This window comes from Lytechinus pictus, chromosome 4 (genome assembly GCF_037042905.1).
Source record: "Lytechinus pictus isolate F3 Inbred chromosome 4, Lp3.0, whole genome shotgun sequence".
Taxonomy (NCBI): Eukaryota; Metazoa; Echinodermata; class Echinoidea; order Temnopleuroida; family Toxopneustidae; genus Lytechinus; species Lytechinus pictus.
Genome location: NC_087248.1, coordinates 31,483,510 through 31,507,098, shown reverse-complemented (window position 1 = coordinate 31,507,098; position 23,589 = coordinate 31,483,510). Strand labels below are relative to the sequence as shown.

General features: G+C 34.7%; 2 protein-coding genes across 2 annotated transcripts in view; both read left to right on the top strand.

Moving 5' to 3' along the window:
- Positions 1 to 2,740: 2,740 nt before the first annotated feature.
- LOC135153845 (inversin-like) lies at positions 2,741 to 11,409 on the top strand. The gene is made up of 4 exons (XM_064098023.1): positions 2,741 to 2,917; positions 8,004 to 8,213; positions 9,587 to 9,687; positions 11,178 to 11,409. Exons 1-4 carry the CDS (start codon positions 2,741 to 2,743, stop codon positions 11,407 to 11,409), a joined length of 720 nt encoding a protein of 239 aa, XP_063954093.1.
- A 1,324-nt stretch (positions 11,410 to 12,733) lies between these two features.
- LOC129258637 (transient receptor potential cation channel subfamily A member 1 homolog) overlaps positions 12,734 to 23,589 on the top strand; it is a 16,304-nt gene continuing 5,448 nt past the window's right edge. The window contains exons 1-11 of the mRNA XM_054896876.2: positions 12,734 to 12,874; positions 15,193 to 15,313; positions 15,657 to 15,811; positions 16,271 to 16,392; positions 16,971 to 17,099; positions 17,853 to 18,052; positions 18,891 to 19,220; positions 20,882 to 21,022; positions 21,374 to 21,482; positions 21,979 to 22,070; positions 22,896 to 23,123. Of these exons, the coding sequence (XP_054752851.2) occupies positions 12,741 to 12,874; positions 15,193 to 15,313; positions 15,657 to 15,811; positions 16,271 to 16,392; positions 16,971 to 17,099; positions 17,853 to 18,052; positions 18,891 to 19,220; positions 20,882 to 21,022; positions 21,374 to 21,482; positions 21,979 to 22,070; positions 22,896 to 23,123 (1,761 nt within the window). The 5' untranslated portion in view covers positions 12,734 to 12,740. The remainder of the gene's footprint in view (positions 12,875 to 15,192; positions 15,314 to 15,656; positions 15,812 to 16,270; positions 16,393 to 16,970; positions 17,100 to 17,852; positions 18,053 to 18,890; positions 19,221 to 20,881; positions 21,023 to 21,373; positions 21,483 to 21,978; positions 22,071 to 22,895; positions 23,124 to 23,589) is intronic.

The window sequence follows — 23,589 nt, the reverse complement described above, 5'->3', positions numbered from 1 at the left end:
ATCGTCTCTCCTCGTTATTCTTCGTAAATTACTAATTTCATGCATTTTGTTATTGTTTATTTCACATTTTTCTTCCCCTCTTTTGGCCACTATTATTATTTTAATTATGTAATTTAATATTAATGAATAATTTGATTTGAGGTGTCCACGATTTCCAAGCACAGCTTCACAGTGGACCTCTCCATTTCCAGCATGTTATTTTCAGCCACAAATATATCATGATCCATATTTAGGTTTCAAATGTATAATTTAGATGAATATATATATATATTGTGTTCCATGTTTCTTTATTTATAACACTAAAAAAACTTTGCGACACAAATAATTTATATAATACAGAAGGGATGAAAATTAGTACATGCCAATAGGTTGGAAAAAAGGAAGAGAGTGGGAAAATAAGTAGAGCATGGGTGTCGATCCGGGGGGGGGGGGTTATCCCCTCATTATTTCAGATGGGGGATGACCTGTGCATAGAATTCTTGCTGAAGGAAATTATATCATGGCTGGGATTCGAACCCATGACCCTCTGTTTCCATAGACAAATCCACTGTGCCATAACGCCATATGATTATGATAAGGAGGGAGTACAAGATGAGAATGATTATGATAATGGTAGTATAATAATATTGATTGTCGCATATACTCATGATGACTATTATCTTCTCAGAATTTTCTTGTTATTGAAGGAAACCATTTCTTTTAGAAATGATGAGAAAAGATAGATGGAGAAAAATCCAGGATGAAATACAATAGCATGTTTTTTTTTTGTTTTTTTTTGCTTGTCAATTTTATTTCCTGCGTCCCCCCTAAAATTTTGGGTTGATAACCTTTGTTTATTTTATTTTTTTGCTTGTCACAAAATTTTGGTGGTCCCCCCCTAAAATATTTGGCTTCCGCCGCCATAGGGTGCGCCACGTTTATTTTTTTTACCAACCTTTAAATGTCACTTAATTTCTGTTTTAGTATTCTTTATCCCGGTTATTGATGTAAAGTAAGTAGAGAACAAACTAAAGAAATTAAATCTGACATTCAAAAGTTGAAAAAGGAAATAACCATGATAGCCGACAATAAACTATTTTCAAAATGGCTCACTTTCATGTCAATTTTTGAATAAATTCAGCTCCCGCTTCGAGCTCGCATTTTTTATCGAGTTTGTAGGCCTACATAATCATGTAGTACCTAGTATTGTACAATAGAGCTACAATACAGTCGTGAGAATTACACCTCACCTCGTTGGCTTACATTATGTAGGGGGCACTGGACTATCCCCAACAAATAGGAAAAAAACAGAAAATGAAAAGAAAATGGGTGAAATATGATGAATATCATGGCAAAATCTATAACAAAATTAAATATTTTATGAATAAAAAAGATCAACATTTTTTATACGAGAATGTATGGACACTTAAAAAAAAAAATGGGAACTCGTTTACACATAAGACGGGTCCTTTAAAAAAAAAAGGGGGGGGGGTACTGAACGCGTTTGTAAGGGGGATCTTTCTTGGGTAAAAAGGTCACCTTTTAGTGCTTCAAAAAGTGTCTGTGTGTGGGGTGGGGGGACTGCACCCCTGCCCCACCCCGGATCGGCACCCCTGCAACAACTACGACATGTAAAAAATCCATTAAGGTCATGTTGATGTTTCACTCCGGTTGCTTTGTGTATGAATTGTCTTTTCTTTTTTCCTTTTCCCCTTGATTTGCATATTTTAACTGTTGATGTTCATTTATATATTCAATAAATATTGAAAGATAAAAAAGGTCATGTTTATCTAACGTATGACTTTTCTGTTAAATATATCACATTGGGTTCATACAGGAATAAATGTCATCAGCTGTATTAGATAGGCGAAATATTGAATATTTTCAACTATATACATGAATCATTTCCTTTTCACAGATGCGGCGCCTGGGTATTTTGCTGGTGGGGGGGGGGGCAAATTTTTTTTCAGTTGCATGACCCGGGTAATATACGACACAGGCCTCTTTTTTTTCGATACTCATCTACTTCCTTCCTCATTTTCATTCTTTCCGGCATTCTTTTACTCGCATAACTTGAAGCAGCTAATCTACTGTTCGGGGGAGGGGAAGGGTGTGATACTGTGTCATTCCCCGATTTGAATAGCGATCGAGTGACGTCGTGTATTTACGCCCGTTGCTTCTTTCTCCCATTTTTATTTAAAGTTAAAAAATGATTTTCAAGATTTGAAAATTAATAGAGAGGGAGGCGAGGTGCATGGCCCTGGGAAGCGGGGTTGCTGCGTGTTTTATTCTCCATAGGCAGCACCCCCTGGAATTCGTCAGCCTTGAGTTACCCTTCCTGGTGGAGGACTTCAGGGAATGGAACTACAAGGTACGAGGTACAAGGTGTGAAAAAAATGTAGAGATGTAATAGTGTGAAACCCTTTTTTTCTTTTTTTTTCTTTTCAAATTTTCATCAGCACCCCAGTAAAAAAAAAAAAAAACAAAAAAAAACAATGGTTCCCAGGGCCCTGGCGAGGTCCCTCGCCCCTTGTTATTGCATCGACCCTGATTTTCATACTATCAGACATAAGATGGAAAACATGAGAGCAATCATAAAAAACGTCAAATATAAACAAAATATACCACCTTTGTTTAGCCTTATGGTCTAATAATTATATGTCAATACAGCGTGCGGCAAGAAACAAAAGAACGACGTGTTGTTGACAGTTTCATATTTACAACCCACAACCAAAGAGGTAAGTCATTATTAGCGATTACGATGGAGGGAGGAGGAGGATTAATACCAACCAGGTTTAGCGATGTCGGATCGGTTGAGCTGAACCAACTATCGACATCGTCAGGCGATGTTCATGTCGAGATGAACCACGACTACCAACTAATGAGTACATCGTCTATATCTGTGAAGTCAAAGAAGGATGGGGACGATAAATCCCTGGTAAGAATGATAAAATTATTATTCATGATTTTAATCATTAAGCTAATGAAATGCCAAATACGTTAAATTATCATCACTATATACTCTAAGTAAGTATCAGTGCATAATATCACACCTCTTTCATTTTTTCATTCCTTTCATCTGTTGTGAGCCAATGGCATTTTGCACAGGAATAAAAAAAAGTAGTGTTTCGTGATGCGTGGTCCTAGAAACATGATCAAGATACCATTTGAATGGTAATATCATGAATAGGATGCACTGTAAGGAAATGAGTTTTGTTGTAACTGATCCTAATATTTTTCTCTGGAAAAGACATTTAAGTTGTATCTGATTTACGCACAGTATTATACTGCATCGATACTTTAAGCTGTTAAGTGGTAGACTTTCATGTATTTTGCAATTATTTCATCCTAAACGTAATAAACAAGTATAATGATAACTGCTCGATGATTAAAAGCCGTAGAATAAAATAAATCAATGACCTAGATAATCATTTAACTACATACTAATGATGATGGTGCTGATGACGTCCCATTAAATGTGTACTCCAGGCTAAACATAGTTAAATCTAAATAAAGAGAATAAGATTCACCGAGCGAAAGGCTGAAAATTTTACAAAAAATGATAATAATAATACTAATAACAATATATACAATTTCTAAGGCGCAGATTATCGAGTTGCATATTTAATGGCGCACTATACAGTGCGTCCCAGAAAAAAACGAAACCGAGATTTAGCAATGATTTGCTAATCAAAAATAAAATAGACAAATGACCTACCAATGTAAAGCTTAGAATCTCCTCTTTCATTTGATATTATTTAGATTATTCCTCATTCACGCATGAGTGAGTTAAAACAATTTGAAGGAAGGATACCAAAAACTAATTTGGCGGGGGGTATATGAATTTCAAAAAGAAAATCACATGTCTTAAAAGTTCAATATCTGCTCTTTAATTTGATACCTCAATTACAGAAAATGGTCAAGAAATAACAAAGTTCTGGTTATTTGAAATAAGGCTTGAATTTCCATAATTTCATTAAATAAACTGTTTTCACCGGTTTCCCACAGAAGCTATCGCTTGGTTAACAAAAGACTTAATGCATGGCTGATCGTAAACAAAACGGAGTGTCGAGTGAGTTTCAACGCTAGCCTGTAAGACCTCTTCATTTTATGAAATTATTGAATTCAAGCCTTATTTCAAATAACCAGAACTTTGTTATTTCTTGACCATTTTCTGTAATTGAGGTATCAAATTAAAGAGCAGATATTGAACTTTTTAAAAATGTGGTTTTCCTTTTGAAAGCTAGATACAACCCGCCAAATGACTTTTTGGTATCCCCTCTTCAAATTGTTTTTGCTCACTCATGCGTGAAGGAGAAATAATCTAATTAATATCAGATGAAAGAAGATATTCTAAGCTTTACATTGATAGGTCATTTGTCTGTTTTATTTGTGATTAAGTTATGATAAATCATCGCTAAATCTCGGTTTCGTTTTTTCTGGGACGCACTGTATATTACAGCGGCTGTAGCTCCAGCTGCTAAAGGCGCTTGGCGCTTTTAAGGAATTAATCCTGCCGGGTATACTCATTCACCTCATCTGGGTTGAGTGCAGCACAATGTGGATGATTTTTTTACTGAAGGAAAGCACGCCATGGCAAGGAATCGAACCCACGTCCTTCTGATTGAAAGACAAGATTCGTAACCACTATACCACGACGCCCCCACGATATGTGTGTATTTGAGTTTTGTCAGACGTGTATCAATCAGATATGATTATTTACGTCTGGGACCGACCTTTAACGTCACCATCCGAAAGACGTGACCATTGCTCGAACCTCGAACCTCTGCATCAATTTGTAACTTCCCCGCATAGCTTGGATTACAGGCGCACGCCACAACGCCCAGATATGATAACGAAGAACGAAGTTATTACATTTTAATAGTTATTAAGTTCTATGCACGTTGTCATGAATATTCATTAGGTTGGCTGATGCACATCCCAACTGTCCCTTTTCTTAAGTTATAAGATGAAATCATAATTATTTCATATTCACGTTTTTAGTTCTTGAAGGACAAAATATGATTAAACATAATCTCACGTAATAAAATACAAAAGAACAAGCGGGGATATGACATTATCAGTTTGCTGATAAAATATGAATGAAGATATGCATAGAAAAATGTCATAACTTTGTTATTCCTTGTCCGATTTTGATGAAAATTGTCAGTGTTTTTTAGTCTGATTATCTTTATCTGTTCAAATCATATTCATATTCAGCCTTTAGTACCCCAGTGATACTCCGGGCTGAAGATATCTATTTCTAAATAAATAGAGTAAAATTCAAGAAGCAAAATGCTGGAAATTTCATAAAAATCGGATAATAACGAAGTTATTGAATTTGGAAGATTTGCATTATTCCGATGAAACAGTTCTAGGCATGTCTTCATGAATATTCATTAGGTGGTCTGATTATGTCATATCCCCACTTTCCTTTTTCTTATGTTATTACATGAAATCATAATTGTTTCATTTTTTTCATAAATGTGTAATTGATGTGTCTCCATTATAATGAAATAAGCTGCAACAATAAAAAACTAATGTACTTAATCAGTTGTCAATCCGATTGTTTTAGTTCTTGGTAGAATTTTTTGAAAAAACCTTATATCATATAAAAAAATACAAAATAACAAGTGGGGATATGACATCATCTGTCCACTTAATGAATATTCATGAAAACATGCCGAGAACTGTTTCACCGGAATAATGCAAATCTTTAGATTTCAATAACTTCGTTATTTGTTATCCGATTTTGATAATTTTTCAGCATTTGGCTTTGTGAATTTTACTGTATTTATTGAGATATAAATATCTTCAGCCTGGAGCATCCCTTTAAGTACTGTAGGCGCCTCCTCAATTACCAACTCGTCTACTATCATTTGGTCTACCATCAGTTTGTCCGCTATCCACATGGTCTAATTGCTATTTCGTCCAATCATCATTTCGTCTAATAACCAGTTGGTCCAATAAGCCATTTAGTCCATATACCATTTGGTCTAATTGACTAAGTGTTAATTGGACGAAATAAAAGAAAATAAAATAGATATTAGACCAACTGGTGATAAGACGAAGTGATGATTGGACCGAATGGTTATCGGACCAAATGGTTGTTAGACGAAGTGTTGATGGACGGAATGGCATAAGACTAAATGAAGGTAGACCATGTGGTGGTGGACGAATTGGCAGTAGACGAATTGGCAATTTACCCTCCTCACCCCCCCTTCATATAGAGGTATACTTACAAATTCACCATTCTTGACATTCCTCGTTTATCGATAAACTGATCGCAATTCTTCTCATTAATCCAGCCGTGTTCAATATTAAGAAAACAAAGCAAACTACTGGAAATAACAGTTACATTTTATTTCCGTTTTTTTTTAGATTATCTTCTTTTCTAACAATATTTTTGTCTTTCCACTGCTGACAATTTATCAAAATGAATTCTAATCCGAAAATACTCCTTCATCTAACAATTTTGATTCAATTAGTAATTATAAAGGGATAGAGGAGTTTATTTTCCGTGGAAACAGATGTTCCGATCGAATAAACATTTTGTGTCTGTACTACAACAGTTTGCACGTATTAGTTCCGCTAGGATAATGTAGTGAATTTATGATAACATCTTAAAGCGGAAATAAATAATTCATGATTAAATCAAATAGACCATAAACAATGTTGAGTATTGTGCAATGGTATTTATCATCATTTCTTGATCATGGCTGATTGACAATGAAAGTCGAATACCTCTGCGGCATGCTGAGTTTGCATAATCACGCTATTAGTAACATGTAAACATAAACGATTGCAAAATTGGTTCTTGCCAAACCTCAACAAAGCAATGTTATACCAACAACATGACCCACTTAAAACAATGCAATGAGATCAACAATACAATATTGTATGAATGTATGAAACAACATAGATGTACTTGTCATTATTTTGTCAAAGATATTAGCATACTGTGGAACATAATCACCACAACTTTCCTATTGTTAAACCTAGCTAGAGTGAATCAAAGCAGATACAATTCTTAACAACTCGAAAACTCTCCCAAACATTATCCTATCATGGTTCCTGCAAAGGCAAATAAACACTTGATAATAAATATTTCACAAACAACGGACTGAATCAAAACCAAGCCTTTTCGGCGTTGCAAGATAGTTGTGCTGTAATTGAGAATATTTGCGTTAAAGGGATGCTCCGGGCTGAACATATTTATATTTGAATAAATAGAAGAAAAAAATTACAGAGTAAAACGCTGAAAATTCCATCAAAATCGGATAACAAATAACAAAGTTATTGAATTTTTAAATTCAGCAATATTTTGTGAAAACAGTTTTATGCACGTCATCATGAATATTCATTAGGTTGGCTGATGATGTCACATCCCCACTTTCCTTTTTCTTGTGTTATTACATGTGTTCATACATGTGTAAATGATGTGCCTCCATTATGACGAAATAAGTTGCAGCAAGAAATTACTAATGCACTTAATTAGTTCATTCCAATCTTTTTAGTTCTTGGTAGAAAAATTTTGAATAAACTTAATTTCATATAATAAAATACAAAATAAAAAGTGGGGATAATTATGACATCACCGGAATAAGGCAAATCTTTAAAATTCAATAACTTTGTTATTTGTTATCCGATTTTGATCATATTTTCAGCAATTACTCTATTTATTGAGATATATATATCTTCAGCCTGGGGTATCCCTTTAAGTCAAAGGACTTATACTCGATTTGGGAACTAATTTTCGGGAAAATATTTGGACAATCCTAAGTAAACACGTTAATATCGCTATCAATTATGGTATGTAGGCATGCGGGGGCGGGTGGGGTTCACCTACTCCCTCTATCTTCCCCCTCTTCCTTTCTCCATATCACACGCCCTCCCCTCTCTATTCTTTACAACTCTCGATCTCTTTTTAAATACAAATATTGCTTTGCAATTTATTCATTTCGGACTTGAAATTGGAACCGACCATCTGTCAAATTGATCAAATGATTTTTTTCCCCGCACAGGAACAAGATAGGGGAGAGTCTACAGCCCTGTGTCACGCATGCGCATCTGGTAACAAGGATGGTGCTCTGCTACTTATCAACGAAGGAGCAAATATCTTCATTTCTGATAGACATGGAGATCTACCATTACATATAGCAATACGGCATTCACATACTGAGATCGTGAAGGCATTGCTAGAGGATGGCCTTCGCGATGGACATATAACCAAGGTATTCTGCTGTATATATTTTTGTTGTTGTTTTCTTTCATATGATCATGATGGCAAAGCCTGTCATAAGCTTTGTTCTACTCAAACTAGCCAGGCCACTCAATTATATCGCCGTTAAATATCATCTTTCTTGCTTGAGAGGTTATGTAGACTTGACACTTTTAAAACGTCCCAAACTTAGAAAGGAAATCATGATTTTGAATACTAGTAAAGGAGATAAAGATCATAAAATATGTCGATATCAAGAGATAGCAAGAGATATGCTGTCGAGTTTGTTGTAATGAAATACGACGAATTATTAAATGACGAAATACATTAAACAATTGTAGTGAAATTAGTGAAAATAAACGTCGGTAAGTGATAATAGGCAACCCATGCATGGACACTGATTTCATCTAGATAAAGTGTCTGATATTTATCGATATTTTATTTGAAAAAGAATTAATTAATGGATTAATATAAACAATCACATATTAACCTTATTTATCAGATGCTGATGTGTCATAACAAAAGTGGATTAATACCGATGTATGATGCTGTGAAGAATGGCAATACAGAACTTTTCCACTTGTGCTTTAATTATGGTAAGGATGTTAGATGGGCAAAGGTATAAAACAGGGCAAATGTACAAAAAAGAAATGTGCCTCACATGTTAATTTATACCTAGCATTATTAAGGTATATCGAACTTAATTATGTTTTTGTTTCTTGGGGTTTCAATGATTCCCTGTAGATCCTTAAAATTGTACATGTCGTACTGGAGACAAAAAAAAATATTTAACTGCAAATTGCACAGGTTTTCTATAATAATTATTTTCTGTTTTTTTTTGTTACATACTTCCATACAAAAAAGTCATGTGAAATTTATTATATATTTTTGTACCAATATTAAATGTTTGTCCTACTAAATAGTGCACCAATAAGGCTTGAACTGTTTATTCCTTTCAACACCTCAGATTAGGACTGTTTTAAATTTACCATCTTTTCATTTTACTGCTGCCCCCCGCCCCCCAATAATACTTGTCTATACCAAGCGCAAACGTGATACTGTTAATGGAACATGTATATTCATAACTCAATGAAAGAGTCAATGTTCCTATTAATATAACTTGAGTACCGTGGATTTGCTCTAATATGCACTAATCATTTCAATGATATTTGTATATTTTTTGTCGCATTTATATTAGAAATGTAGAATCAACGGATAATCGTTTTTTTAACTGCGTGGATTTTTTTTGGGTGTTTAAAACCTGTTTTAGTTTCAAGTGAAATGGATCGTCACGCCATCCTGGAGTGTACAGATAAGAACACAGAGTCTCTCCTTCATGTAGCGTGTTCACATGGATACATAGATTTGGTTCATGCAATGATACAGCAAGGTGCTAAGGTAAATTGTGTGAACAAGGACCTACACACCCCCCTTCATCTAGCGTGCATAGGGGACCATGGGGACACAGCACGGTTTCTTGTTGAACAGTAAGTTGGATAACATTCACTGCTTTATGCCATGTACTTGATACCCGGACTTGATAGTACGATGTCTAAATGAGTTTCGGCGTCACCACTATCTTGCATCAACCCTTTATCATGTTTAAAGACCCTGGCCGGACCCAGAAATAATAATAACAAATCTTATACCACCAGAGGCGGCATCAAGGGGATGGGGGCATTTTCTCCCCCTGTCAGGATCCCTTCCAAAATAAAATGAGTATTGAAAAAAAAAATGTATAGTTAATGCTGTCATAACCACCCTACTCAAGCTGTAAAGTGCTACCAAACAGCATTTTCACTCTTCAAACTGTGAAAATTTTCTCATCCATTCACCTTTAGCTCCAAACAATATTAGTCACTAATGTAAATCTTTCAGGTCATTATATAAAATTCGCTCGCGCTTCGCGGTCACAGTGGCTGTTGATTGAGATAAATGATTTCTTCAATAGGATAACATAGAGCTTACAAATCCAGTGTTCAAGTCAATATGCACAAATTATTCTTATCGCGTTTCGAGTTTCATCATTTGTTTCAGCGAGTTGCATGTTCATAATGACAAAAAATGCCGCTGAAAAGAAATGAAAAATTCTGCTCGCGCTACGCGCTCTCAACAAAAGTTTAGTCAGATACCTATCCTGTTCATTGTTACAAAAAGCGCCTAGAACGTCCACTTATCATCTCACGATATTAAAAGTTTTGAATCAGTAGGGCCAATATTAAAAATGTTAGCTTGCGTTTTGTGCTCTATTTTGTGAAGCAAGCAAGCAAAAATCGTGTCCGTCTTCCCCCCTCAAAATAACGTTTTACTGCCCCCATTTGCCCCCTAGTTTAAAAATCCTGGGGCCGCTTCTGTATAGGGCCATTCGAAAGCTTATAAACTACAAAACACAGCAATACAAAGTTTATGAATTTTCACCGCTTGTCAGTTTATTAGTTTGTCTAATAATGGCTCTCAAGTCATTATCAGGCTTCGAAAATAGGCTTTATTTTGTTTTTTCAGGGGCCTAAAGTCGGTGACGTCATTCAGTGTAAGAAGCGTTGTGAATCCATAGGTTTGTACACAGAGAAAAAAAAATTATATATATATATTTTTTTGGTTTCCAAATTATGCATCTTATTTTCTTTACTTCACATCAATATTATCATAAATAGCTTTTCCTGAATGAACATACAGCATTGGACTAGTTCTTGTCATTTTTTATTTTCCCGCCTATTTGGGGACAGCTTCCCATTTCTGTCTCTATTCTTATTATGTGTAACAGTCTTTTCCTGACATAGCAATCCAGTCCTAAGTACGAGCCAAACAAAGAAATCCCCAAACCTAGCCAGGAGCTGCATATCTCCATCAATTCATGGATGGAGTGACAACGAACTGGAAGTACTTGATGATTGTATATTATTATAGTTTATATTATTATAGTTTATAAAGGAAATTATACAAGTAATGATTTATTGACTCTTGTTCAATCTTCTAGTGGTTGTGACGTCACATTAGAAGATTACTCTGGATTGAATGCTCTCCAGTTGGCAGTCAATCACGATAGTTTCAACTCTCTAATGATACTACTCAATACTACTGGACTTCAACCACATATAGCCAAAGATGTCCTCATCTGGTCTGCTGAGCAGAATAAGGCACAGGCTTTCAAAATGGTAAACAGTGTCAAGAAACTTCCTAATCTGAATTCACATTCTACCATGAAATAGACACATAATTATGTTGTTACTTAAAGGAAACCAAAACCCAAGAAGAGAAGCATTCTTATTGGAAAGAGTAAAATGAGAGGAACAAATTAAACAAAGTTTCATGAAAATCGGTTGTGAAATAAGCAAGTTATGGATGTTCAAAAAGTCTTGTTGTACTTTCTATGGGATCCTCAAATTGGCAAACATGCTTCAAAATGGCTGATTTTGTGGACAACTCTCCATTTGTTTTGTACACAATTTTTCAGATTTTCCCTATTATCTTTCAAATTGCATATTGCCTCATTCTGAGCATAATATATGTCATGGGAAAATATAATTCACACCACATATGTCAAGGTCAGGAGGAAATGATGTGAAATGTATAAAATAAAGGGGAAAATCTGAAAAAAAATCGTACAAAACAAATGGAGAGTTGTCCACAAAATCAACAATTTTGAAGCATGTTTGCCAATTTGAGGATCCCCATAGAAAGTACAACAAGACTTTTTAAACATCCATAACTTGCTTATTTCACAACCGATTTTGATGAAACTTGTTTTAAATTGTTCCTCTCATTTAACTCTTTCCAATAAGAATGCTTCTCTTCTTGGGTTTTGGTTTCCTTTTTTAATACACTCTACGAAGTTGATTTTCATCAATACAATAACAATTAAAAACGCATTTTCAATATCTCCATTGTGTGCGATAAGGTGAGGAATATGAATTCATTTGTTTGCTTCAATTAGAATTAATTGAAAAGTTCAGTATAATTTATTTTCAGCTATTGCATCAGGAAGTTCATATTCCAAATGAAATCGATGACGCAATGCTTACGTCATTCATGATGAACGCCGTGAAGAACAATTACAAAGAGTAGGTATTGATGACGTAATAGTTATAATATCTGATTCATATAAGGAAAGTCGAGCTATGATATAAAGTGTGAGGTGAATTTAGCATATCATGTGAATTTTGATTTAAAAATAAAATTCTATGTCAACCTATCATCATCATCATCAACATCATTATTAATATTATCATCATTATTATTATTGTATTCATAATTATCACCTTCATTATCAATTCCATAACTATCAACGGCAGCATCTCAACATAACTTTTGTTTTATCATTGCTGTTGACGTTTAATGATACTTTTAGACATGTATATCTAGCAGTTTTATTAATATGTGGTAATAAGGTAATTAGTACAAAATATTCCATAACATCTCTTCATAATGTACGCAATGCTTTCCGTAAGTTTGTGTATTAATATTTTGTTTGTATCTTATCTAAAAATAAGTAAATCCTGCATCATATTCAAACTACGTTTCTAATAGTATTGTTCTAGTCATGTTGAGATGGAAGCGTTCTATTGTCGAGAGCGTAGACGAACTTGGAAATACTCCATTACATTATGCATCCGATGTTGGGTATAATGACATCATAAAAGAACTTCTAAGAGCAAAACCACCCGTTGATGTGAGGTAAGTCTTTGTCTTCCTTTTTTAATGGAATCATCAGTATGATACAATTTGATTTGATTTGAGTTTTTCAACTCTTGTTTTTCTTTAACAATAACACTACTAATTAATACGTCACATTCAGAACACAAGTGAATTATGTATTGGAAAAATAACAGTTTAGATTAAGTAATAACATTCAGTTATCAATTTGAGTATCTTATCTAGAAGTGATTGAAATAATTAATTTTATAATATATATATTGTTCATTCTTATCGATTCAGTATGCTCCAGTAACATAAAGCATATTTACTCTATAATTTAGCATTCTCCTCCAAGTGGATTATGTTCCTCCTTCTTGGACAAATCCCTTTTCTCTTCCCCTAATGTATCTTTATCTGCTTCTACTACTACTAATTCTACTACTTCTTCTTCTACTACATCTACTACTTCTACTTCTACTACTTCTACTTCTTCTACTACGTATTCTTCTACTACTTCTTCTTTTACTACTTCTACTACTTCTTCTTTTACTACTTCTTCTTTTACTACTTCTACTACTTCTACTCTACTACTACTACTACTACTACTACTACTACTACTACTACTACTAACCACTACTTCTACTACTTCTACTACTTCTACTTCTTCTACTACTTCTACTACTTATACTGCACTTCTACTATTTCTACTTCCTGTACTACTACTACTTCTACTACTACTACTACTACTACTACTACTACTACTACTACTACTACTACTACTACCACTACTACTACTATTACTACTACTTCTACTACTACTACTACTACTACTACTACTACTACTACTACTCCTCCTCCTACTACTACGACTTCTCCTACTTCTACTACCTCTCCTCCTCCTCCTACTACTTCTACTTCTATTTCTACTTCTTTACTTCCACTACTTCTACTTCTTGTATTTCTACTACTACTACTTCTACTTCTAATACCTCTCATTCTACTTCGACTACTTTTACTACTTCTTCTTTTACTACTTCTACTAATTCTTCTTTTACTACTTCTACTACTTCTTCTTTTACTACTTCTACTACTTCTACTCTACTACTACTACTACTACTACTACTACTACTACTACTACTACTACTACTACTAACCACTACTTCTACTACTTCTACTACTTCTACTTCTTCTACTACTTCTACTACTTATACTGCACTTCTACTATTTCTACTTCCTGTACTACTACTACTTCTACTACTACTACTACTACTACTACTACTACTACTACTACTACTACTACTACTACTACTACTACTACTACTACTACTACCACTACTACTACTATTACTACTACTTCTACTACTACTACTACTACTACTACTACTCTTATCTAGAAGTGATTGAAATAATTAATTTTATAATATATATATTGTTCATTCTTACTACTACTACTACTAACCACTACTTCTACTACTTCTACTACTTCTACTACTTCTACTTCTTTTACTACTTCTACTACTTATACTGCACTTCTACTATTTCTACTTCCTGTACTACTACTACTACTACTACTACTACTACTACTACTACTACTACTACTACTACTACTACTACCACTACTACTACTATTACTACTACTTCTACTACTACTACTACTACTACTACTACTCCTCCTCCTCCTACTACTACGACTTCTCCTACTTCTACTACCTCTCCTCCTCCTCCTACTACTTCTACTTCTATTTCTACTTCTTTACTTCCACTACTTCTACTTCTTGTCTTTCTACTACTACTACTTCTACTTCTAATACCTCTCATTCTACTTCGACTACTTTTACTACTGCAACCGTTTTTCATTCTAATTCTACTATTTCTACTTCAACTTCTTCTTTCATTGCTTCCTCATCATTGTCCTCTTGTTTTACTTATTCTTCTTCCTCTACTTAATTTTCTTCTCTTTTGTTTACCTCATCTTCTTTACATTCTCCTTCCCTTTCCCTTCATCGTCCGCTTCTTCTTTTGTTCTGCCATCTAGTATATTTATCTGTTGTAGTTATTCTTATTCTTTTAATATAATTTCATCATCTTTTTTCCACTTTGGCCCCAATTCTCAAAGGTTAGCTCATTTAGCCCGGGTTATATTGGGGCCATGTGTGTCTATATCCACTGTGGGCTAATTTAGCCCACTGACGGAACATTTTACAATGCGTAGGCTAATTAGCCAATTGACTGAAGTTAGCCTGCACGGGCTCACTTTAGCCAACTATAGCGAATATCCACCAAAGAACATTATATGAATTTACATAAAAAATGATTTGTTATAAATGTGTTTGAATTCGTTTTGCAACTTTTTAAAGAAATTGTGCATTAGAAGGTGAGCAGACACCGCTTCATATGGCAGCATCGGAAGGGAGGACAGAAGCAGTTCATCTTCTTCTCAATTCAGCTTCTAACATTAATCAAACAGATCTCTTTCAAGTAAGTCTCATTGGTCAGGAGAGTTAACATTTCATTTATTTTTCTGGTATTGCTCCACATTAAGTTTTAACAACATAACAGATAAGTTGTCACAGAACAATATATAGGAAACGGGAAATACGATTTTTCGTGTAAGTTTATGATAGCTAAATTAAAGGGGGGGGGTGTGAAATGTTTCATCATGCCCAGGGCGTCTGTTTAATCATCATAGGTGACCGTACGTTACCGAACTGTAACGAAAATTCCCTCATATCAAGTACAATAGTGTGCATTCTATTAAAAAAAGTTTCAGTCCAATCGTATGCATTCACAGTATTCGTTTCTTTGAATGATTCTCTTTTAGCGAACCCCACTTCATCTTGCTTCCATGAATGGTCACATAGGGGTGGTGGAATTGCTTCTCTTTGGAAAGAGTGACGTCACACAAACAGCAGACATAACCCTCTGTGATGCATCCGAAGAAAGCTGTCTAGATTACGCCATTGATAACGGCCATGAGTAAGAGTTATCTTCATTCATCAATGATATATCCGACATCCCATTTCGATAGCATATTCAGAAGATTAATACATCTTTGTATATGTAATGCTATAAAATCTCAGTACAAATAAAATATGAAAATACAGTACAGCGCTGTCAGACAACTGTCAGACATTTCACAGGTTGCATGCCTCAGTTGCAAATTGGGGTTATACGAAGGCATTGGTATGTTTTTGTTTAATATCATTGGTGGAATAATGGACCAATTCGTAAACTTGTACGATCAAATTCCTTACGAATTTAGAATATACATTGCACTAATTTCATTCACTAATTTCATTCAATTGATAAAACAATGGTATCTACAGTCTCCTTCCTTTTATCAAATTCATAGATCCATGTTGTATTTCATTATTATTGATGTTGCTCAGTGTGTGCAGAGGATCAATACATACTGCTCTCATTCTGTTTGTATAGGAAAGTCGTGAGGATGATAATAAAGCATGAAAGATGGCGAGAGGTCATGAAGGCATCGAGTCTGGATAAAGAGACTAATTATCAGACTACGCCCATGAGAAAACTAATCAGTCATATGCCTGGTAAGCATTTGCAAAACCACTTTTAAGAACATTAATGAAGTTTCATTGTCAAGTGAAGGACATTATTAAGAAAAATAGAGATGAGTAAAGCTTCAAATTTCAACACGTTACATGGACGAAAACTATATAAACATGATTTGAAAAAGTGCAGCGATCCCGCCATCATCTATCGATCTGCCCCCAAACAGGCATAACGTATATCATAACGACAGTTAAGGTTTCATGACCAAGTTCTCTCAGGTGCCTGACCAGGCACGAGGGGGCAAGCAGGGGTGACGTGCAACAGACGCTACTTTCAGGCGTGGAAAGTTGGAAGGGGGCTCTTGCCTTTGTGGTCAGATACTGAAAGGAGTGTCATAATAATGTTTGCTCTGATTTCCTTTGATAGCTATCTCTTGCATTTATACTCAGTAGGCATACTAACTTCTAATTAACTAATAAACAAGTGTGATTCTCTTTCAACATGTCCATTCTTTAAAGATTGTACCTTTCCGGCATTGATCCTTATTCGATTTTTGCTTGGTGTATTCTCCTCAAACGAATGATAGCTAAATGCCTTTCTAAATGTAAAATTCTAGGAATGGCAAGGCTGGTTCTTGATCGATGTATCACAGTAAAAAAAGACAAGAGAAACGTAGACGTCGAATTCTATTATGAATTTTTGGAGGATTCCTATTCGACATGGATGCGGCCATCACAACAAACAGGTAATACAAAGTTGAATGGTATGTGTAGTTTTATTACTTTTGTGAATTTATTTAGAGTCCCCAATTTTGCACCATACGGATAACGGAAGCATTTTTCAGTTTTTTCAATTTTTTTTTTTTTTCGTGACTCCCGAAATTCTTTCATCTAACAGTTTGAATTGTTTTATGTAAGAATTTTGGGAAGAACCCGGAAGTTCACGGAATTTCATGGAAAATGTAAATGTCCAGCCCCCCCCCCCAAAAAAAAAAAAAACATGAATCACAAAAAATATAATAAAAAGGTATAAAGATCAAAGGATTTTTTTTTTTTTCGTTTTCAACTAAAATACAAACCAGGAAGGTACAAAAATTTTCCATCAAATCATTTCGCTGTGTTTGCCAAGTATAAAAAATTAAAAAATTATTTACTAATAATTTATGTTTGGTATGTATTATGCTTGGGTCCACTAGCGTACCTAAGGGGGGCAGACTGCCCTCCCTGACGAGTCACAACTCATGCAGGGGATGTACCCCTGCCCCCCCCCCCTGACGAGTCACAACGAGCCACACATTTGCGGTTGAAGACCTTTTTTTTTTGCTTGTCTAAATTTTTCGCGGACGAAATATCCTCCAAAAAATTGCCCCCCTTTTGAAAAATCCTGGGTACGCCGCTGCTTGGGTCTCTAATTATATACAAAACAAACCAGTAAGTGGAATTGCGAAAGATAGAGCGTTAATATTCACTTTCATATTGGTATTTTATTAAAATTGCAGAAGATTTGAAAAGTGAAGAGAACACTAATGATGATGATGGATTGGTAAACGAGTTTCTACGTCGTGTCTACCGTCCTATAACATCAAATCAGAGCATAGAAGCAGACCAATATGACTCCGATCATCGTCTTAAGAAAGATGCCACGTCATATATTACAGATCCTACAGAAAAAACGATCAACCATCCTCTGTTTCTCATGGTAAGAATATAGTTTACATTCATTCTCTTTCTGTCTAAGCCCGTCTTAATCTTTGGACACTCTAAAACACACATCGAGAAGGATGGAAAATTGCCGAGGAGTTACAGCATTTTCCATCCAAAAACACTGTCACTCTTCAGCCTTTCCAAAGGGCGTCACGGCTCAGTAATGTGAATCATACTCGACGAATACCATCTAAAAATTGTTACAAAATAATCGAATGCGTTTTCCAGTCGTTAGAATTCAAATTTTGTATTTTCCAGCCATTGGAGCTCAATCTTGGGATCCAGCGTTCTGTCTTAAAAATGGCAATTTGAGCATTAACTTTACACATTTCGCAATTGGATTGTGAAAGCTACAGACGAAGATTATATCCTGAAATTTTTTCAGCCCACTCCAAGCTTGAGAACGGGTTTTACTTAAACAAGACATAGGTCGATATCGTATTTAGATCGGGCGCCTAATCAAAATAAATTCAAATATGAAGTCTTTAAATCTATTTAACAAAACAGATTTTGTTTAATTTTACGTCCTTCACATAACCAAAAAGAAACAACAACTAAGTTTTAAGGGCATACAAGTTATATTCAAGTAATAAATTGAAAGAGGTACATGAATTTTGTAGAAACATAATAATTGTTGAATGTTTCACGAATCTAATTAAAAACAAGGGAGCACGGGTATCCAATAGTTTACATCAGTGTTCTTATATATATATATATATATATATATATATATATGTATATATATATATATATATATATATATATATATATATATATATATATATATATATATATATATATATAAATAATATTTATATTTTCTTCTTGATAAGGTGTCATCTCCACACATGGAGCTTCTTGATCATCCACTGGTGACTACATTCCTGCAGCATAAATGGAACGCGATAGCTCGTTATGTCTTCCTATCAACTTTATCTCTCTATCTATTCTTCTTGGGCATGTTGACTGGGTACATCGTTATTGTGCCTCCAAACTTCTACATAAAGTCTTCAAATCGTTCGATTGATCCACCTGATGTAGTCTGGTTTGCAGACGGAGAGGAGCGTTGGGTTCATTCAGTCCAGAGATCTACCTTGGTATTCTTCGATCAGTTTGGACCAGCTGTCATTGTCGCTCTCTCAGCACTCAACCTCTTTCGTGAGGTAAGCCTGACAAGTTGATCCTTTGGCTATAAACTCCCATTGCCATTATCACGATTCAAGTAACTTTTTTAGAGGGATAAGTTAATTTTCTTGAAAGCAAAAATGCTTGTTAAGAAATGAGAGTTACACCACATCTCTTTTTAGTTTATTATCCACATTACAAGGACAGTTGTGGTCTAGTCATTATTATTATTATGGAGAGAAGTTATCAACGATCTAAAAAGGTCACTAATTGAGATTCGCCGTACCGATGATCCCCTGAGTGGTCTGGCGCATACAGCAGCGTGCAGGGAACGTGCCTGTCTGAAGAATTATCAACGCTACATGATGGGACCATATGCATGCTCTAGTAATGGATAACTGACCTCTTGTTAGCTTATAAAGATCGTGCCATTCTTGTATGAAAGATATGACTAAAAGGATTGTCATTCAAATCGATTTTTTACATTCTTATTTTGAACCCTAGACAAAGTTACTTAACTTACTGGTTTTGCACTTTCAAAACCTACAAAGTACCAATCTATTTCGACTAGTTTAAACTAGGGTTACAATGTTGTCATCATCATTGTCCCCAATAATAGGGGGCCTAATAATACTACGACGTTGCTTGTATGGCGGCCCATGGGCGTCTCTATGCGCCTAATAGGAAAAAAACCCTACAGGTTCTACAAAACCCTAAAGTTTTGTAGAACTGCGGTGGCTAAGTCTCCTGACTTTGAACAACAAGACCTGGGCCCGTATTCCATAAACGAGATAAGCTTTTTGCTTAAATTTGAGCAATTTGTCTTAGCATTTTGGTTCTCTAAGAAATCTTCCCTAACGATATTTTATGAACTTTAAGACATTTGTCTCAAGTCAATTAAACGATATGGCTAAGCAAAAGTCTCAAATTCTATGACGTCATGAGAAAATTGCAATGTCACGCAACTTTTGTTGCGAACGTAACAGCTGCTCCGCGGTAAAAAGGCTATGCGTTTTATGTGTTAAAGCAAAAATTGCATTAAACCATTAATATCGAGATGGAGGCTGAGAAAAAAAGGAAGGCCAATTTCACTGGAAGAGAGAAAATTATGCTAATAGCAGAAATTAGAGAAAGGGAAAAGATCTTTAGACCCACGCTTAATTCACGTATTACGTTTCAGGATAAAGGAAAGGCGTGGGCTGAAATTGCCTTGAAACTAAAACAATTAAGAAAACTCACAGCTGTCTTAAAGTTAGGGCAAAAACTTTAGCAAAGTTGTATTCATGGAATACAGACTCTGCAGTTTTAAGAAAAGTTGCTTAGCCATTCATCCTACAAAATTCTTAGCCAATTATTTATGGACTAAGAATTTTGTCTTAGACAGAAAATAAGAAAAAATGCTTAGATTTTTGACTTAAGTATTCTTATCTCGTTTATGGAGTACGGGACCTGAGGTTCAAATCCCAACTCAGCATTCGCGTCCTTTGATCTACCTTGCCATTGTCCACCGCGTTGTAGTAATTGGATCCAATGAGAAGGAATTTCTTGAATGCTCAAGCGCCTGATCATGGTAACCGTGCCATGCAGGGGAATTGATGCAGCACAGTAGAGCTACATGTATGTAAATGTTGTATTATACATATTTATTATAATAAATGAAGAAACCTGTCTTGGTTTTCTACCAACTATTCTACCGTAGATTGTACAAATGGTTCTTCAGAGGTTGGCCTACTTCAAAAACATGGACAATTATCTTGAGTTGTTTCTCTACATCGCCGCCATTTTGTTTGCTCTGCCGTTTAGTGAGGTTGAGTATGTAGACAGTGGACACATAAAGAAGGTTTGTGAGAAATAATTACTCTATACATTTTATCATTTAATTGTGCTTTCTAGAAATTATACTTTATTCTCTCTGTATTATACCTCACCACCGCCAAGAATAGTATAGATGGAGAAAAACCAAAGTAAGATGAATCATTAATTTACACATTATTCTTCGATTATGATGCTTTGTTTAAAAAAATGTAAAATGGCTTTTACCGTTATCGTGTATTTCCCTAAACAATGATAAGATTACTTGACTTTTAGCAGCCAGTAATTAAACAAACTAAAACAGATTAAGAAAACTCTTTGACGTTCCTGACAACCATCTTTAATCCCATTTTATTAATCAATTCACCTGATATTCTAGGACTGGCAGTGGCAGTGTGGAGCAGTGGCAGGCTTTTTTGGTTGGATAAATCTTTTGCTCTTCATTCGTGGAAACTCAAAGCTTGGGATCTACGTCATTATGTTCATTGGTAAATTTTGAAGAATTCTACACAAAACGATGGAAATCACAACTTTATATAATTTACTTTAACGGAAGACAATGACATAAACGAGTAAAACCCAACTGGACTTAACATTATTATATAGTCACTGCCATATAGTTTAACCTTTCTCGTTACATATGCTTTAGGAATTTATTTTTCGAAATTTCTGGGGGACAATTACCCACCTGTGTACTGCCATGGTAACTATAGAAACATATTGGACGTAAACAGAGAAAAGGTCTAAAATATTTAAGTTCTGAATAGGCCAAAGGACAGACAGAAAGAATTCCCAAATACTACTGACTCTGATGAAAAATGTTTTGGCACGGTTTGCCCATATAACAGGGGCTGTTACAGATAGAATGATAACCGAAATTATCGTCTTAGTACTGTCCAGTCAACTTTACTTTTTTAACCCAAGGAAAAGAAAGAGAGACATTTCTCAGTGCTGACATGTTAATTTATTGAATTTTCTTTCCAGATATCATATGCACATTCCTCAAGTTTGCAATCATTCTGGTTTTGTTCATCATGGCATTCGGCTTAGCATTCTACGCTCTCTTGATGAATCAGGTAATATTAAGTCCTATAGGGGAGACACATCCTGAACAAAGAGACAAGATACAAAATCTAACAAAGCCTGCTACAAATTGGTTCTTTTGATAAACTTAATTAGCTATTAAGATTGTATTGCTAATATTTTTGAAAGTATAAATTTCCAGGCAGTAGTGCACATGTCTTATGATCATGACATGTCTGCACTCTGCCCACTCTTACTAAAAAATCTGTAAACTTTATTTTAGACCAAGAATCCATTCAAATATAATTAATGAATTATCTTCCTGGCTAAAATCAAAGCTGCTATTTTAAACTTTTCCTATGAAATGTCTATGATCATTATCTAGCTGAAAACCCATTCAATATAATCTTAGCAAGATATCTTTGAGTTTGAACGATATTCCTCATGATGATAAAAAATGATGTTGATAATAATAACAACAACAATAGCTACAATAATAATAATAATAATGATAATAAATATAATAATAATTCAATTCAAAGTCTTCTTTATTCGCATAAAAATACACATACAAACATTATAAAATATGTTTTCTAATATACAAAACAAACAAGTTCAATATATTAAAAAAAACACTTTAAAACATTCATAAAGAGCAATCCCGAGGTGGGACCAGGAAAGCCAATCAGTTCCTTCAATTCACTTTCAGTTAAACAAGATACATCATAATAACAACGATAATAATAATAATAAATTATGATTTTATTTTATAATCTTATTTTAATTTATAAACAAATTTATATAAATATATTCTATTGCACGGCAAGAGATTCAATCTAACATTAGCAAGATAATTATTTTTAAACGATATATTCTAGAATCCATTCAATCGACTAGGCTACTCCCTGGCAAAGACCTTTGTAATGATGATCGGTGAGCTCGATTACGCTAGTATATTCTTTGCTCAAGACTACCTTGGAACTCAAAACACTCGAGCTGATGGCGATGATACCTATTTCTTGAATGCTATCTTCTTCAAAGGACTTACCTATGTATTCTTCTGTACATTTCTCGTTGTCATGGCAATTCTTATGATGAACATGCTTGTAAGTTCACTCTAAAATAATTGCATAATCTCTGGATAAAGAGGGGTGTTATTTTTGTAAAGATTCGATATAGTGTATCTGATGGAATTTGATTGAACATCTTCGCCAAAGATAAAAAAAACAAAATCCCCAATATTTTTTTTTACTTACCGCCTTTCACACGGTTAAAAAAAAAATCGTAATTTGAATGATGATTCCAGTGAAAAATAAGGCTAATGACGATTTTTAGCACGTGTGAACCCAAACTAAAACATGATTAGAATCACGAACGCTATCACAGTCACGAATTCAAATTTACTCCGGAGGTGAATTACAGTTCCATTCCATTCAAATCAAAGTTTTCGAGTGAGCGTGTGAAAGGTCCGATGATTCTAAAGACGAAGGCCCTTAGTGGCGCCACTACTATCATGCCCAATGAATAGTTCACGTTTTCATTAAAAGTTCAGAATGACCTATTAGGAGTCGA